Below are 19904 nucleotides of genomic sequence, written 5' to 3'. Positions count from 1 at the left end.
CATGTCCCATCTAATTTTTAATCATGGTGCACTTGGCTAGCTTAGCCTGACCTAGAGAGGATGAAACACATGACTCCAAACATGTAGAAAAAGATTTGAAACATTTCGCCATTTTATAAATACTCAATTACGCAATTAAGCCAAGAGATCACAGAAGACCACATAAAAAGAAAAAAATGTTTTGTAGTAACTTTTATGCTACTTACAAATACATATATCCTTTACATGGAGGCACTGAATGAGCGCAAAGCAAATATATGTTAACGTTATATTTTTTTTGGAAGAAGAATTATTATTTATTTTTTTAGGTATAACTAATCTTTGTATAATTTACAGCTATCATTTGAAATAGTTTTCTTTTTAAAAATAAATCCAAGGTAGAAAATATACTCCTGGTGATACTCTTGGTGGCTTCCTCACTCAACTCTCTACAGCCGCTTTCAAAATTCTTCCTGTCCAGCCGCCGTTGACCCCAAGCACCAACACAGCAATGCCTTTCATAAATATTTCACTTATTGCATAAATAAATAGGGCAGATAGCTAAATAAGATGTGCGGAACGTGGTGGAAAAACGAAGTGCGCTGCAGCATGCCAAACGAAAAAGGAAAAAAAAAGCAGGTGGGATTAAGAAGCTTTCCTGCAGCCGCCCTTCATGGTGTAATGAGGCCGAAATGAAGTATTTAGCGCAGCAGCCCCGCGGCCTGTAAAAACTCATAACCCTCGGGTCAGCAGAAGGGCAGATGAAAAGTGGCCATGTGTTGTCCCGTAGATCACATTTCTAGCTTCAGGTAAATTGGGTTTATTACAAATCGGCCTCCATTGTGCTAATGAGGGTCCAGCTGCATCACGTGGTACGACTGAGGTCACCAAGAGCCTTGGAGATGAGCTCATCAGCGTTCACTGTTGATGACCCAGCACTACACAACATGGTGGGGCGGCGGGGATCGGCACTCAGTCTCCGCCACTCGCTCCGGCCACGGCCACCGCTGATGAAGTCCATTCCATAAGCCGTGTGAACCAGATGGTGCCGCATGTTGGAAGCGGGCAGGCAGCTGGAAGAGTAAGCGGTCTGACGTCATGCCATTAGACCCAAAGTCCCTCACACCACTGCCTGTTTGGGCCTCTGTAGAAGCAAGGTGACATTTGCAGAAATGTCCAACTCTCAAAAGAGGGTGGAGGAGATTTCAAAGACAGCAGTAGACTCGGTTCAGGAAAATGTTTAATAAAGAGACCATAAGTTACAGAGATTTTTATGACTGGTCTTAAGACTCGGTGAGAGCAGAAGTGCCTCCAGCCCCCTTAACTGTAATAAAACTTTAACAAATCGCCTCCAGTGACCGAATGCTCGAATTTGATTGGCTGGATGGTGAGTATAAACCTTGTGAACCTCAAGTAGTTCCAGTCAAGTTTAATCACCATATGTACAAAAATTATAAACGTGATAGTGAAGTGATTGTCATTGTAAAACGCAGCACAGTACACGGTGACACAATGAAATGTGTCTTTTGCTTTTAAGCCATGGGCAGCCATGACAGGCGCCTGGGGAGCAGCTTTTTTTTTAAAGATGCCATTACCATTATTCACCATGGTAATATACTCAAAGTTTTAAAAAATGAGAATTCCGTCTTGAATTGTACAGTCCAAGGACTGGTAAGGGTTGCCTAGAAACATCTCAAATGCTACTATCCTCACTGTAGCTCAGTAAAAAACAGTCTGCGAGACCAACAGCCAGACTGCAACAAGTCAACCCTTCAGATGTTCCTAGGCGATCGTGATAATCAGCCACTGACTTCTGACCTTTGCTGTGGACTGTAATCCTGGACAGCCTCTGATCTGCACTCCCAGTAAGTGGCTGTCTGATTGTTCATCTGGTTAATGAACCCGACAAAAGTCTTAACTCTTCACTTGTGATCCTTAGGTAGAGAAGAAAAACAATGAAACTTCACCTCTGAAGCAAATGAGAACAGACAATCAGTACAGACGTCACAGCGTTAGCAGGAGACAGACTTACTTCTTTCGGAAAATGGGGCAACATGCTGAGCAACATTTGAGAAAACTATGATTTTGCTCCTCAAGAGTTCATAAAGTAGACGTTGTCTTGCTTACATCTTTTCTCTTGCCAGTGACGCTTGAAGCTGTTATTTTTGGTGTGTCTGTGTGGCCAGGTAGACCAGACATGGCAATACTGACCTACAAAGTTACCTTGAGATACAAACCACATCAAGAGAGAGAGAGAGTGTCCCACTCAAGCAAAGGATTTCTTCAGATCAAGTGCAAGAGCATTGGCATTAGAGCGATGTTTTGATATCGCTCAACGGCACATAGTGTGAGTAAACATCGCCGTACATCATGTGAGAATAAAGTGGAGTGGTGTCGGCAACTCATCACTCTCATGGCCGCCAGGCCCGTCACAGCTGGAACTTCTAACTTTTGCATGATAGTTCATTAAACTTTTGTTATTTCTTAAAATGGAACTGAGAACTGAGAAACGGAGCCGATAAATGAAAACGTGGATCAGCCTTCGGGTCACAAAGATTCATGTTGTTACACGATGACAATCAAAGCAGAACCACTTCCTGTAAAGGTGATCAAAGCAGCTTTTTTGAATACGCACCTTGGCATCAGTTCAGAAAGCCGTTTTTTAAGCCAGACTCCAAACATTTGCTCTCCCAAAGCCTTTGATTGGATGAAAGCAGACAGCAGTCCATCCCAACGCGTTTGAACAATGAAAGAAACGGATCTAAATAAAGCCAATCTGCTGGCGAGTTTCCACAGAACTCACTCAAACAGAGCCTTATAAGGGCCTGTTTCCCGTATAAGACAGCAATCTGTCACCAAATCGCAGACCCACAAGTCCCTCTGGTCCCAGACATCGCTTGGGACAAGACTGCAGGGACAGACATAAAAAAATTCTGTGGTCCTCACCACCGAGCGTAGGCTGTTCTCCTTCACCAGCTGGAGGGAATTCTTGTAACAGCCTTCCAGGTCTTCTCTCTGGGTTGAGCCCACGTGTCCTTTGGCTATTGGTCCCACAGTGTGGATCACATCTGTTGGGGAGAAAAAGCAAAATGTCTTTGAAGCATGAGTGGCACATCGCATGACATAGATGTCCTAGAAAGGAAAATGTGTGTTTTTAACAGTGTTTAATATCTATTACTGTCCAGGCAGTTGGTCCCTGATGAAATGAGATACTGCTCTTTCCCTCCCGATCCATAAATAAAATCCAGAAATGCAAACAAAGTTCAGGGTCCTGCTCAGATTTGGAAAATGTACCAAAAAAAGGTGCTTTTATTCAGTTAATGAAACGGCAGCACGGATAGAAAATCAATTATGGCATTCTTTTATACAATCCACTCAATTATTCATCTGGCTCTCTCTCTCTGTGCATCTGTCAGTCAGAACTCCACCCGTCTGGGGATCGGAGCCATGGCAGCGCAACCAGCTTTAATTTAATCTTACCGGCGGTACAGGCAAATAAGAGAAGGTAAGCAGAAGGCGCTATAGAACAATGACGCCGGCGGCTCGTTCTCACGGTTCCATTGGAAGTGGGATTCTGCGGTAGCTGACAAAGCAACACATGTTTGAAGCTAAATACTCTTACACCCTTGTAGACATGTTGAAGTATGAAACTGGGCTTTGCCATGGGTGGCATCACTGAATTTCAATGAAGATGTTCTCTGGACATTAAGCTAATTCAGATTATCTTGACAATCAGAGCACATCTATGATCTATAGCATATGACCAAGTAGCAGACAGCAGCCTTCCATTGGTCACCTCCATGGCATAAGTTTGAAGTAAATTGAGAGGCAGGGAGGGTTATTAAGGGTTGGGGTCATTAAGAGTTTTTCTTTTGACAGAGGTTTTTGTCCAGGAACTTATTTAAAATAACATCGTAAAAACTCGGCATTAAAGGGAGGCTCGGGGGTCAGAGGTCAGGGATGAATCCCTCCGGAATAAAAGCGCTTAGAGGTATTGACGCGTTCTCATCGCTGCGAGACGTGATTATGAATTGACCAGGAGAACGTAAAACAACATTCATCTCACATGAGAAAAAAAATACATAAAAAAAAGAAAGCAATGAGGCATCAAGGAGCATGAAACACATGGATCGTTCGAGGAATGAAAAGAGTGAAATAGGGCGATTATGGGAGGATTCTATGACCTCTGAAATATTTAAACGGAGGAACGGTGAACGTCTAAGTGCGACCCAGAAGTATTCTTTCAATGTATGTGTCGGCCAAGGGTGGCTTTTAATGCATGTATAATACATCCATCCACTGTGCATGTGAAGTGCTATATCCAGACCTCACAGGAGGCTGTACATTTGCATGAAAGACGGGCTCAGAAAGCACAATCAGGTGATTCATCCTTTGTTTCGTTTTTCTTTTTCTTTCTTTTTTTGTTGCTCAAAATGCTTTCCCTTTATCGCTTTTCCCTGCTTGGCGGTGACTAACACGGAGATGAGCTTCATCTGTCTCGCAGCGCTTCCACCCCGTCGCATCCAGGCACACATGCAGGCCATTAACAACTGCTGACTCTGCTGGGCGGAGGCTGGGCCCGTGCAAAAGTTCAAGCCGCACCGACCGCACCGATGGACGGCATTCTTTCCTGAAACGTAATGATGACAAACGGCAGCACCGTATGGAAATAGACGGACGCCGCGTAATCGCTGCAAGGAGGGCCAGGCCGGGCCCATACACACACATTCTGGTCCCCTTTCAAACAGCCGGGCTACTTTTAAACGCTGTATAATTTCCTGTAAGATCCTGTATAATTTGTGTGTAATTACCACGGCTCATACTACGCCTCAGTAGCTACGTTAAATTATGTAATTAGGTTGCAACTACTGACCATTTCACAAGTGCGATGTACTGTAATTACGGACGGTCACAGGCGTTTGCTTGGCCCCCGCTCGTCAAAGTCACCTCCAACTGTCCACCGCATGTCCATTACCCAGTGCAGAGGGCTGCTGGAGGTCAGGTGACTCGCGGACCCCGCCAGTTCAGTTAAATGCAGTTTCTGAGCTGGGACGGCGCCTCATAACCCCTGTGCTCCAGCGGTTCCGTCTGGTACATTGGCACCACCTCACAATCAGGACAATCATTTTAAGGCTCGTCGCGACTGCTTTTCTTTTCCCAGAAGACACTTATTCATCATGGAGGATCAAAAGATCCCTTCAGGACATGTTATACAGGAAAATAATGTGAAAAATATGCATTCGCAGCAAACCAGAGTTCAGGCATGCAGCTGATACTACTTCCTGCAAGATCTGTGAATGTAATGAGCATGTTCTCTCCTCTTGCAGAAATATATATTTCCCAGCAGGGATGCTTATGTGGCCCATCCTGTAAAAACACGTCATGCACCTCACAGTCTTCTGAAACCCCCAGTCATTAAAAATAGATCCTCCAGCAACGGAGTCCTAAAAAAGTTTTACAGCAAGATGTTGCGACTCGGACAAAATGACACAACAGCAGTCGAACTGCCGTTTGAATGTGACTACCGTGACTAATGCGAACCAAACTGCTCTGTTTGCATCAGTCAGAAATGTCTGGAACATTTGCCACGCCTTAATCATGCAAATTGACTCATAACATCTTTTGTGGAGAAGGGCAGGGCGCTTTCAGCATGTCATTTGCATGCATTTCCACACCAACCTTCAAAAAAAAAAAAAAAAAGTCTCAAACAAGCATGCAGCACAAGGACGAACTGTGCACGTCGGATGAGTCCTTTTGGCTAAAAATACCTCGCACTCTGAAGAGCGCTTCATGACATTTACTTACATCTTGGCGTGCGCAACCAAGCGCCTCGACATGGGAAGGGTTGTACATAATGGAGGCTGGGGTGTTGAGTAATCATCCCGGGGAGACGTCTGCTCCGGCAGGCCGCCTCAATCAGCAGCCATAAAGCACACAATCACCTGAGAGCCAGACGTCAAGGGCACTTACGCAACGCAGCGTGTCTCGAAAGGTTGCATACATTTCCCAGCGAAGGCGCCAGCCTTTTCCTCCATGATCTTTAAATAAGAGAATCGTTCAGCAGAACCAGGAATTCGTCTGGTCATGGTCTAGCCATGGAAAGAGGATATAATGTACACAGGAGACCCTGGATGTCCAGATCCAGTGTGCAGCCATCTCAGTAATTCATTTGCAAAATATTGCTTTTCCTAGTGGGCAGGTCTGTGCTTTCATTATTGACTGAATTTGAATGGCGCGTCATTGGCAGGTCATGTGACAGCTGCAGCGCTGCAGAGGGTCTGGATTAATTGCCCTGTTGCCTCATGGTAAGAGTTGTACAGGGTGCAGACCTACACCAAGCCCTCCTGTTTGGACAGGCCAGACCCTGAGATGGACAGCAATAAAATCCAAGTACCGGGGCCCTCGCCGTCGCCAGATGGCATTAAGCCTGTCCGGCAGGTTCGCCACCAGCTGCCTCGATCTGACATCAAACGCCACCTTCAAACAGAATCGAGAGCCTTCTGCTCGGGCGCGACTTCGGTGGGCTGCACCAGGAGAAGAGACTTCAAAGAGCTGCTGCTTCAGCGCTACCTGCTTCTCTGGCAAATTATTTAGGGCATAATTGCTGTTTTTTCAGTATTCCTGAACAGGCTGCAATGTTCCCCTCCCAAAATGACAAGCTTTCAAAGAAAGGAGAACTCAGAAATGGGGGTGGGGCTTTCAAGACACGTCTTCATTTCTGTTATTATTTTACAAAATTAAAATGCAGGCAAATACCTTCATAATCCCACCGTATTGTTCATTTTTGCTAGCTAATTAGAACTCAAGGCTTTTTATAGTGTTCAGTTAGGGATTCATTTAGTAGATATCTATATGACATTATTTAATATTTTACTTCCATTCGAGTATTTCATAAAACAAGCTAAAGTATTACTGCATATTTAATGCAAATGACATTTAGAACATTAGCCTCAACAGCCACAGGAAGTGAGTGTAAAAACTTTACCCACCCACACAGCAAAGCGTTTCCATACCTTCTCCTCCCAGTCAGCACTAGAGGCTTAATCCTTCTTTTACAAGCCAGCCTAGACCATCCAGGTTGGAGCACAGAGATTGACTGGAATGCCTCTTCTGTCCGGAAGAGGAACAGTGCCGGGGCTTTAGAAATTCATGAGGCCGGGGAAGAAGGGGAAGTAAAAGATCAATGTCTTTTAAAATCTGGAGATCTCAAAGGGTCAGAGTTGGTTATGGCCCAAAACTGCTGTGTACACAAAACACTGCCGTACTGGAGTCCCTCCTTCCATCTGAACCGGAGAACATTGAAGAGCTCAGCATGTTACTGTCCCAGCATATTCATGACGTGAAGTCCACTGCTGGCTGGGGGGGGGATTATGGCTTTTCCCTATTCACCATGCTACATTAAAAACACTTTGCATGATAAATTGCCGAGGCGCAATTAGATTTATTCAAATTCACGAGTCGTCAGATAATAATCAAAACTTGGGCTCGCTCCGCCCGTCGCAATTATCTCTGCACTTAAGAACCAACAAAGCGCATAATGACTTACAGCCCATTAAGGAATTCAGGTAAGAATTAGGTTCCAGCGCCTCTAGATGGGTTAACTGAAGAAGAAGAGAACTTGACTGGTGGCTTGATTGTTGCTTAATGAGTTTTATGGCAGCACACCTGAGCTCTGAGTTCTCTACGCTCAATTTTTCTGATCTCAAAATGAGGAAATTTGGATTTTTAATATCAGGGCAGATTGCAGCCGATGTCAACTGGATGCAGCAAAGGATTTTCATATATCTGAGGTAAAAGATGGAAATGGAAAATCCAACAAGGTCCACGGGGCCGTCCTCAAGAGCAACCTGGATAAGGCAGCACCATTGCTGGGGGTTTATCGGGTTTGTGATGTCATCTCAATTCAAAATGTAAGCAATAATCCACTCAAGGTACTTCACTGTTTAATAATGCCGAACAACCTGGTCAATACAACAAATGACCTTCAGCTAAATAGCGAGGCACGTCCATCAGAAATAATAAAAAGGAAAACAGGCTGCTTGAAGGGTACATTGTCTGCTGCCGAACTGAACAAGGCTGGAGTGTTAACACTGATGGCCATGATATTTCTGAAAGCCTTAGAATGATATTTTCAGTCTCAAATCAAGGTATTTTACCAAGATTGTATTTCTTCATTTCAATGCTGTTTCACTGAAAGCTTTTCTAGAGCACTCTAATCACCGTGTTCTGCCTTCATTGGTTAAAAGTACTGGAAGTGATTCTAGGATCCTCTTTTAAAAAAAAGACTCTTCACTGTCTTGATGCTGGCACTGTTGGTCATTCCACCAGATAAGAAAACATCAAAAGAATGAAGCCAATATCATGAAAATCATTTGTATTCTAATGTTTTGTGTTGGGAGCAGGTTACATGATGATGACGGACTGGTCGACTGTCACTGTGGCAATATGGTTCAGCATGGCAGCCTGATGCACCATGAACATGGAAACGCTGCCGAAGTGAGGTTTCTAGCAGATGGGATGGGTTCCAATGCCCACAAAATTAAGTGGTTATGGATAGTGAGAGAATAGAACCCAAAAGAGAATTGCAGTGTGTGCAATCCATGCACTAAAAATACACAAACAATAGCAGACGCCATGGAAGGTGAATCCTACACAACAATCATCACTCAATCGCCTCAAGAGCCAATCACGGATCATCCAAAACGTGCTGCCTGACCTTCTGACCTCACCAGTCATTATGACTGCAAACCAAATCTATGAAAAATACGGACGAATCAGAATCAGCAGAGGCTTGACCTCGTCAGCCCGTGATGAGGAAGATCGGCGTGCCTTCCTGACGATGGGACAGTGCACCGGGTGTCACGAGACCGAGACAGAGGTTTGTGGCGGCGTGGAGGTGGAGTAAGCGTCTGACAGAGAGTAATGGCTTCAATTTGAGGTGGTACCGTTGCACCGCATTAGTTTACGTCAGCGCGGTTAATCCCTTCGATAAACGACCCGCCGTACTATAAACCGCAAAAGCGGAGAGTGCGGTGAGTCCAACTCCACAGTCAATGTATGTACACGAGAAACAGCTGAATTATGCATGAAGAGCATAAATCACCACATCAACGTCGCGCCACGCTGGAAATATTTGACAGGTTTTTGTCGCGCGGCTGTCGTGGTGAGTTTTCCGGACCCCTCCAACACTTCATTTCTCCCAGACCCGAACTAACGGGACTAGATTTGATTACGCTCGCCAAAGGCTGCATCGTCTTTGCTGCAGAGTGATCCAGAACCGTGAAACGATATTGCTCCCAGTCAGATGAGCGAAAATATACCTTGTATAAAAAAATAAAAAAATAAATAAAAAAGGCTCTCTGATACCGTCACTCATGGTTATGTCCCGTCTGAGACGGAGAAATGCGAAGCGACAAACCCGATTACGGAATCAACCATCTCCTGCCACCGGGGAATTGCTGCAACGCAGCTTTTTTGTACCAAACTAAAGAGGCCTTGATTTCACCAGTAAGAAGGAGAGGGAGAAAAAGGGTAAAAATAATATGTATACAGAATGATGCAGCGGCTGACAGCGAGTGTGAATTCGCGTCTCGATACGTCAGAATAGATCGGCGCCATTGCCGAGAACCTGGCTGTCTGATGCCGCTAGTCAATCTCTCATGATCAGAAGGCGCCGCTTCAGAGTCTCTACTGGGACACGTGAAATATCGCCGAATTTCTATTTTACCGCTTTTTCCCTGTCCTGCTGCTGTCAGGCTGTCAGGTGAACATGTACCGCCGTGTAAGCAGCTCAAAACACCCATGTTCTCAGACAAATGAACGGTTTGTTTCCCTCAGACCGCTGTCTCCGGGCCTCCTCGCAGAGACGGCGGCATTTCAGGAGCAGTAAGGAACAGTTCTGGCGGCCGCTGAAGGTCACATGACTACGCGTCAGCAGTTTTTAAAGATGGGAGGCAGGACGGCTGAACGCTTACGGAATCCGGCCTCATCGGCGGGGCCTGCCGTGTTTCAGCTCCTCCCGTCAGGACGTGGGGCGCTGGAGCCGAGAGGACCGGAGACGAGGGGAGGGGAGGGCAGGAGCTCCTCGCCCAGGGGAGCACCGGCAGGGCGGGCACCGGAAACAAGCCCCCCGCTCGCGCTCACACACTCGGCTGCTCCCGGGTTTGTTACCAAAGATTACAAAATGGAATGAAATGCGCCCACTCAGCCAGCCAGGCCTGTCCAACACATGACGTTGCCATGGCAACCAAGACTTCATGGTGATTCCCACGTTGACTGAGACACCAGCCAAACAGAAGAAAAATAAAGAATTAAATAAAAGGAGAGGAAAGGCCGCCATTTTTTCAGCTTGCCAGCGTAAAGCTTAAGATGTATTCATTGGATGCCAATTACTTTAATTTGGACACAGTTGTTAGTATATTAATTTAGCTGCTTTCAGAAGGGATTATGGTTGCCTTAATGATTATTCATGCACTCGGATTTGAAGCTCAGCTAAGTGCAACCGAAATACCGGGAGAGAAGTTTTTTTTTTTTTTTTCCCAAATCAAAAATCTGCATTGTATACATTTAGCGCCAACGCAAGCATCACGTACATGGTGCCGCAGCGGCCGCCGGGCGCTACCGCTGCCTCAGAGAGGAGTTGTTGTGCTGCACAATGGCTGCTTGCTTCCCTTTATTCTCGGCTGAAGGGTGAACATTGACACGCTGCTCGACTCATCCGATACGCCTAAAAGAGCTAACTGGACAGCGGTGGGCCCTATTCAGAGCCGGGAAAATTAAGTCCTTCTAACCACCTTGTTTGCTCCTCGAGAAGCCTGAGAGTCTCACACACACACACACACACACACACACACACACACACCTGCTGTCTGCACCTCATTACCATCACCTTGCTAAAATGTCAAGTAGGTCTCAGCAGCCGTTGCAGTGAGAGGCTCATTCAGAATTTCCTTGCTGCCACCTCCAGTGCATCTCTGTTTTAGAACCGCTCCCACATCCGAGCTGTAAGCAGGGGATCCATCCCAAAAAAATGTGCAGTGAATTTCTACAGGAAAGATCACATCTGCCGACGTACCCTGTGTGCGGAACAGAATACGCACACACAGTCGCCTAAAGGCAAATAGATTCACGTTAGCTAAATGAAAACGCAGTGATTTTAGCTTAAAATGGTCCCAGACATTCATTTATGAAGAACAAAGTCATGGTCCGGCCCCTTCCCCACACCATAATTATCGTAAATAATCAGCCACGGCGGTGGATCTCCCTCAGGAGAGGTCGCAGATACGAGAACATCCCCCGTGTCACACTCAGCAGAGCCGCCTCTATCGCATCGGAGCAGGTACCTCCGGCAGGAAGTGTTAATTAGGGGCACTGCAGCCTGCAGCCTGCTTCAATAAAACCTACAGAGGGGCACGAAGAAAACATCTTGTGCAAATGCATGTACGTTTACACTCAAATAAGTGTGTGCATACACACACACACACACACACAAGAGTGAGACAAACATGTACTAAAATAAAACAATGCGTCTAATATCTGCAGTGAACACACGCCGATGCAGAGAGTCTCACGTCTGTGGTGTGTTTCCTCTCCAGATGTTGAGAGGCATGAGTGTGACCCACACACACACACACACACACACACCCAGTGATGACACTGAGCAGACTGTCCACAGGGAGACACTGCTGACACAGAGAACCAGCGACCAGCATCAGCCCCGCCCACCAGCCTTCCTCCTTAATAACTGATGAGCATCGGCCCATTGCTGCATTATTAACCAGTTCATCTCAAATATTAGAACTGCGCAGCTTAAAAACCATAGAGATAATAACCCTGCTCTGTACACAGGACGAATTTAAAAGTAAATGCAGTAACTATTCCTGGGGTGACTTTAATTCTGCAATTAAAACACACAAAAATATGCAAATGAAGCATGATACCATATGAAGAACGTACAATTGCCAAATAATTATAGGCTTATTGTTCACCTAAATTAAATTAATTTATTATTGTTACAGTGAAGTTCAATATCAAAAAGCCTCATGAATGTAGATAAAATGTGTTCATTACTGATGAAATGATGGACTGTCATGTCTCGGGGTCCAAGGGGGGACAATTGGACATCGTGAAGGTAAACAATATTTATTAAACACAAAATGGACACAGCGCAATGGCCAAAAAGAACAGCAACAGACCCTAAGGCATGTGTCATTAAGACCGGAGCAAAGCAAACACAAGGTCCGCGTTATTGGGGCAGCAACGGTTCTTATTGACTCCTGGTCCATCAAGCCTAATCGGTTTCAGCCGGGATGGATCATGGACATATATATTTTTTAAATGCTAAGAAAAATAAATATGCAAACGTTATAGATCTTTCTACTGGAAATGAATAGTGTTGCTAAACAAAAATGTCACACTAAGCACACAGAAGCAGTAAAAATCCAGAATAAAATACAAACTGCTGCTCCCTGTGAATACATCTATCCATGTGTTTAAATAAATATTTTAATGAATCAAATTAATGGCCATTTTTTGGTTTTGCTCTACAGTCAAGTTGGCAAAATGTCCAACATGGTTCTCACCCTCTGAAATGGTATGATTTTAGTTATGTTCCATCCAGTTGAGCTCCATGGGCTTAAATGAACTAGCTGCACATCTAGTGGAACAATTTGCACAGCACATTTCACAGAAGTAAAGAACATAACGAGATGAGCCGCACAATTGGTTATTGTGAGGGCTGTACATGAGGCAGCTTTGCATAATGACTTCTTAACAGCAAGTGTATAATATATTTATAGAGTAATCTTGGGCACGAGGGTAATCACAGTGATTAAAGGAACGATTAAATCCACGCGTGTGCAAAACATATCAACATGCGTCCCTCCGGGGAACATGATAATATCTAAAGCTGTCTGTTACACACACACATACACATCTAGTGGGCATCGGATTGGGGAATTAAAGTCAATTGTAATGTAATGATGACACTTTCTTTCTCTCACTCTCTCAGTATCGTGGACCCGGGAGCAAGATACCCCGCTGTAACGGCCACTCTGACGAAGCCCAAGTGAATGATGGGACGTTGGTGGGGTTAAACTCGGTTTGGGTCATGATGAAAGGGTCAGGGTTACACAACCTGACAGCCTCTGAGGCGACGCCTCCGGAGGGAGCCGCTCATCCTTGTCTTAAATAAAACATGTCCTTCCACGGCAGCGACACGATTCTCCCATTTTCTTAGATGTGCTGGTGACAGCTTCTACGTGTAGAGGAGCTGCAAAAATTCTGCAAATTTACCAACCTAAATTGTTTGCACATTACACATCCGAATTGGCACCATCCACTGTATGTTTTTTACTCAAAGGTAATACGACATCACTTTTCCAGATGTATTTTGAAAAAAAAAAATATTGAGCCAATACAATAATTTAATTTAATATGATTAAACACATGGTTTATCTATCTACATATCTGTCATGACCGATCATGAACAATGGTCACTAATTTAAAAAAAAAAAAAGATGTTTCATAATTTCACAGATTCAGCTAGCCTCCATTCGTACACACAAATCATGGCAGCATGGAATGTCCTTGTCCTTGGTTAAGTGATGCCTTGTTAGGTTTGCATGTCAGGCCGGTGGAACAAAAACCAGCTTCTCAGATTTGGAACAGGGAACTTTGACATGTTCTGGTTTGATGGGTATTGTTCAGCTTGGCTACACACACCGCCTGCTCTTCATGTGTTCGTAACACCAGCCAATGCTTAAAAAACCACACACAGCTCTTTCAATCAGTGCACCAAGGTCCGCATAACACATTAATAAAAACAATGGTGCAGAACGGAAGGACACCAGTCAGACATAATGGATTTTCGTCATTATCACCTCGCAACACTGCATAGAATTAGAATTATGTTAAAAATTCTCTGCAGACAGCATTTTGCATTGTACTGCCTTTGTTTACACACATCACATGATGCAATGTGCCATAAAACATAAATTTGACTTGACCTGACATGATTTGTGTCCCATTGGAGGAACTGCTCCACAGATCTGTTTCCCCTACATCTTTCATTTAGTGCCATCAACATGAATGATTCAGTCTATGCTGCCCTGGGGGACCAAAGGAGGCTGGCAAAAAAAAAAAAGGAAATCTTCAGAAAACAACGTCGTCATCAAGGGAAAAACACTGTTTCATAATGTTGTGACGACAATAACTTGTGATCCTGCAATGAATAAATATGCATCACGTTGTGATAATGACATACGAAACCAGAGATTACAAGAACCAGGTTTACTCATGATTTGTGTTCGATGGAGAAAGACTGCAGCACATATTCCAGAAACGTGCTCCAAAACTGAAACAATGGCACTTAATTAGAATGGCACCTTCAAGACTCTAATTAGCAGTGGGCGGAGCTTCACAGCTGCCTGACCTGTGTGTCCTGCCTGATCTTTGTGTGCATGTCTTACTTGATTTTTTCTTATTGCTTCCCACTCCAGAGAACTGCTTTCCACATTACAAAAATAAAGATATGTACCTGACATCCAGGTAGGCTGTATTTGCCACTTTCATCCGTATCTTGTGAATTTGTAACTTTGCTTTTACATTTCCATATCAAACATCTTAAAGATGTATGCACGGTGCATTGCATGTCTGTCGTTTTCATGGTACTTGTGACCCAGTGGCAGGTCATTTTAATTCCGGGAAGGCTGTATAAAAGTGGCACGTCCGAGTCGGGAGTGCGCATGCGCATTGTTATGTTCGTCTATGAAGCGGCTGAAACGCGGCTCCCGCCAAACAAGCGTTTTAAAAACCTAATTGAAATCTTCGTTTGCCAGGCCGCCGCTGTAATAAGTAATAAAAGCTCGTCACTGTCGCGACGATGGAGCGTCAGGAGATGCGTCGGCGCGCCGCGCGTCGCAGCGTCCGGATTTACGTCCCTTTCCGAAGCGCTGGTTGAGGAAGAGCTGCTGTCAGGCCGCATGACACCAGCAATCAGTCCACCACCGGCCCGCGGTGTCCCCGCCAGGCCCGTCTCTGACGCTGTCAATGTCGCGCGTGCGTGCGTGCGTGCGTGCATGCGTGCGTGCGTGCGACATGGGCTCCGCATGTTACGCGGTCCCCACGACGCCTCGCATTAATTACCGCGTCTAATCAGTGACGCACGGGGCTCGGTATAACGCAGGCGTGGCGTGGCGTGGCCATCATCATCACCATCATCATCAACATCATTTTCATCCAGACAGACACGTCCAAACTCAGACTTTCCCGCTAATGTCCAATTAACCAGCCGCCTGTTTACCAGGAATAAAAAACGCAAGCGACAGAAATTAATAATCCAACATTTTTAAAGGACATTTGTTCTTTCATCCAACGATTAAAGAAAAAAAACCTTCTGAAGAATTTCAAGCGACAAGGTTAAAGGGAAATTGCTGTAAAAAAAAAAAAAGCTGTAATGTGAATGCTGTTAAAAGAACACCTTTTTTCCCACTCGGTCTTTACTGGCCAATTATCTAAATGACCGGCTGACCCCCATCAGGCATGATGGCATATATCAATCCAGGGCAGACGATTTTTAATTTTTTTAAAAAAGTGAAGAAGTCCGCGACGCGTGAAATTCTCACGATATTTAGAATCATTCCTGTTTTTTTTTTTTTACAATCTGGACAACATGTCCCACAACACGCCCCCCGTCACCGTGATTCTTTGTAACCAATTACAGCCTCCCAAGTTTTACGTTACGTATTATTGCTGAGCATCAGATAAATAATTTCTGACACACAGAAAATAATTTTTTAATGATGTTTCATAAACAAAGTTTTAAAATGGGTGGAGTCTGTGGGCATGATTGACAGCTCGCACACACCCTACTTCCTGATTCGGGATGATTTACCCTCATCTGAAGGGCAGAAATGCACATTTTGAAGGACTCTAGAATTAAAACGAGAATTTTGCTGCACCAAGAGCTCGCTTCTCCTTGTGGGTCTGGCCAGTAACCTATCTGGGCCGCTGGCCAATTGATGGAGGTGTCCCATTTGGTCTCAGGTGAGGGGTGGACTAGCCTAACCCTACCAGCTCCTGCGCACGTCTGATGGATAATCTCCTGCAGCCCACAAAGACTCATCCATCAATCAGCCTGGGCAGCAGCACAGCTCCGCAACGGGCCAAGTCTAAATAAACAGAGGTTACCGCGGCCGTCCCGGCGGAGAGACCATCTCAGCGGTGAGAGAATTTAGGCCAATGCGGCGCTGCTGCTGCCCAGAACAGAAACTGTGAATATCCTTCAGACTTCTGACTGCAGTATTAATCATGCAAATCTGAAGAAGAGGTGATATTGCATTATGACCGGTATGTGGTGGTCAGATTCAATATTCAGCATTTTATATGTCACATGCCTAGTAAAAGCAGTACAACGCGCAGTGAAATGCATCGAAAATGCATGTCGAACCCAGGCCACCTGTGCCACAGACCAGTTCCACAGCAGCTGGGCTATGGGGTATAATCCAATTGTCATAACTACCATAACCTGACATTTACAGCTACCTCAGCAAGTCTTCAAGTGATATAGCTGATAAACCCTCTATAGCTAGGTAGGTATTTACACCAATTGTTTTTCCAATTGTATTTTTTTTTTTACAGTGTATCGATACAGGTGGCCATGTTTGGCATTAAAGACTTTACACAGGACCCCCTTAATACACGTCTGATCCCCTCGTACACAGCAGTTGTGCAAACGGAGAGAATAGAAGCCCGTCTGAGCACTCCATCAATATATTTTTGGGACAGGGATATTGAAAATACGTTCTTTAAAGTTTTGATCACCATGAAGCAGCACAGGCAGCTGATTGTTTGTGGATATCAAAGATAATCGCATTCCCACCAAACATCAAGATGAAAAATTGTCAAAGAGAAGAATTGCTGTTTAATGAAAAGAGCAAAACATGGTGCGTAATGGATGGCCTCCGGCGATCAAACTTGCGGAGTGTACAAGCCCCGTCTGACAAACGGCCCGGCTGCGGCTCACTGCGGTGACGGCAGCGGGTTTGACGTACCATGGTCACAGACTTCAGATAAGAAAAGCAAACAGGAGATAATGGACAGCAACTCTGTCTTTCAACGGGCCGATATTAATGGGCCACAATAACAAACGGCGCTACACAGATGTCTGGGAAACTTGGCGGTGCGGCGGCTGGCCCGGGGACGGCTAAACAAACACAGGTGGTGGCGGAGGGCGGAGCCTGGGCCGGCGTGATGAACCGGCCGCTGTCATCGTCTCGCCCCTCGGCTGCGGCACAACGGGCCCTTGTTTGAAGAGAGGTTTGGAAATGGGAGCCAGATGGCGACTGGATCATTTTGGCGGACGCTGTACTGGATCGCGAGGGCAGAAGAACCTAGTTGGAGGGTGGAGGCCAAGATGTGTGTGTGGTCTGAACAAGGCTTGGCCATGTTCACGTGGGCATTTTTGGTGTTAAGTACATATTTAGAACAAGGAGGTGTTTCCACAACACAGGATTCTTCAGCATGATTGGCCAATAAGGAGTAATAATCCCAGCTTTGGCCCATGCAGTTTAGGTTCCCACACAAGACAAATCAACACAAATCTATTATGCTGTCCATCACTGAACAAACATTCTTATGCACACTGCAACTTATAGATCTGCCACTTCAGCAGTTCGTGAGAACGTACAGAGATGCATTTTCTGTTAGAAAGCCCTACTGCATAAGGACCCATACTAACACAAAGACATAATAAAAAAAACAAAACGACACAAGATTTATGCTTTTTTTTATGTTTTACCACTGCAAGGGCTACCATAATGACTTGCTGGTGAGTTTGGACTGAAAACAACACAGTGAAATAAGGCATGACAGTTGCTTGCCGGTGTTTATAAGACAGGTGCTGCGAATTCATGAGTGCGAATTTGGTGTAATAATAAAAGAAGAGAAGGTTTGGGTGTAAATCGAAAGGGACGTGCAGAGTTATCGGCAGGGCTGGATCCGGCCTCGTTGCTCTCAGTGCTCTGTTAACTGTGCAGCCGGAGCTTTTCCGGAGTGCCTCCCCGGCTGAGTTGCAGGAATTTGCCATCGCTTCCTCCGGCATGCGGAGAAATGATTTACCCTCTCAAGCTGCCACTGCCAGCGCTCTGACCTTTAAAATATGCTTCACACCACACAAACGGAGCCTCTGCTCCCGAAAAGTTGTGTAGAGAAATGACCAGAAAGTGGGAAAAATGGGATTTTGGATGTGTGTGTGCCAAGCTAAATACAACATAATGCAAAAGTAATGCATTACGACATGAGGTAAAATTTTCATATTAACACATTTTCAGGGCATGCATCATAGTACTGCATTCACGCATTCATGCAAAACCCATATTTTGCCTTATGATGAATGTTACATTTTAATAATTCATATGGATCAAAATGCATGCACATTGCTTTATGGCATCAGGTGAACCTGCGGTAAACTGTATTAAAATCACTTTTGCAAATCTTAACAATAAATAAATGTGGACAAAATTGTGCAGGGACTGCGTATTTCATGTTTTATGTCATGCTGTGATGCATGATCGGCATGGAAGAGAAGTGCTGATTCAGGATCTGATGACCATGAGGGACGAATCCTTTTTCAGGAAGTGCAATCTCTGCCCATGTCTGAGAGGAGAAGAGTAGGGCCGCTTCCAAATTCCCTAAATATCATTATTACAAATGTTTTTCCAGAATTACCAGACAGCTGAACAGAATTGTGCTTTGGTATCTCAAACAGACCAAATAATAAAAAAAAAAAGAATAAAGCGAATTCGAAAGAAAGGACTGAAGGGGGGCTGGGACGCTGTAATGAGGTTCTGCACACTGCTCCATCCATCACTAAATAAAATTACAGTTTTGAACAGAACGGAGGAAACAATATCACACAATGTCACAATGTCCCAAGTTTCCCGGTGAAAATACTATAATTAACCCCGATCCAAATGTGATTGGAGGCTGTGGTCTCTCACTAACACGTTAGCTAAACTGCAAATTAAGTCATTTAAGATGGAGAATGTAATGAGTGGCCCGGCCCAGGCAATCATGCAGCTGCAGCGGAAGTTGCCGGAAGGGGATGTGCTGTGTTACCGGCGCCCTTGCTGCACGCTGTGATGTAAAATGTCCTGCGCATTTGTAAGGCCGTGAACCAGCACGGAGACCAGCTGAAGACTCGACTCATGGCGAACATGAGACACTGGGAACGCACCTGCAGCAGCGTTCGTGCAGTGCCGGCGTGTTCTGTGCGAGGCGAGAGGGGCGGGGCCTTTCCTCCCGCACTCTAAATCTGCTAACCCCATCATCCAGGCGCCGATACCTGGAGTGCAGACAGCCCATCTCTTTCTGTCAGAGCTCCAGGGGATGGAGTGGGCCTTCTACCCCACTCTGACTGACCCGGCGAGGACCGGCAGACGGAGGCTCCCATGTTGAGCTCTGGGTGGAGATTTTTTGCACAGACTGCAGAAAGGCGGTGACAGGGCGCTTCATTATACAGGGCTGTTGCAGGGCTTGCCCTGCCTGTGTGTGTGTGTGTGTGTGTCGGTGTGTTTAAAGAAGGCAAATATAAAAATTCTATTAATTATAACAGTATAAACAGTTATTTATTGGTTTATGTGTGTGTTTGTGCTTGACCTCCGTGGCGTTCACCTGCGTACGACACATAAATCACCCACCGCATTAGTGCAGAGCGTACAATCACACTAACTGAAGGTGAACTATTGTGCTTTTCAACAAAACAACTGTTGACCATAGCAGACGCGGCCATGCCAGAGAATACCAGTGGCATGAACATAAACACTCAACAGTGGGTCACCAGCTCATTGTAGTTCCAGCAGAATATAAAGAACCTGATAACTCAACTGTACCTCAATATACACAAACAATATACACAAAACCCTAAA

General features: G+C 45.1%; 1 protein-coding gene across 4 annotated transcripts in view; it reads right to left on the bottom strand.

Annotated features, from left to right (window-relative positions):
• Window positions 1–19904, bottom strand: part of macrod2 (mono-ADP ribosylhydrolase 2) — a 416409-nt gene that overhangs the window by 144793 nt on the left and 251712 nt on the right. For all 4 annotated transcript variants that reach the window (XM_028988161.1, XM_028988164.1, XM_028988162.1 and 1 more), the window contains exon 6: window positions 2926–3047. In XM_028988161.1, the coding sequence (XP_028843994.1) occupies window positions 2926–3047 (122 nt within the window). The remainder of the gene's footprint in view (window positions 1–2925; window positions 3048–19904) is intronic.

Source organism: Denticeps clupeoides, chromosome 8 (genome assembly GCF_900700375.1).
Source record: "Denticeps clupeoides chromosome 8, fDenClu1.1, whole genome shotgun sequence".
Classification (NCBI taxonomy): domain Eukaryota; kingdom Metazoa; phylum Chordata; class Actinopteri; order Clupeiformes; family Denticipitidae; genus Denticeps; species Denticeps clupeoides.
This window is presented reverse-complemented; position numbering and strand designations above follow the sequence as displayed.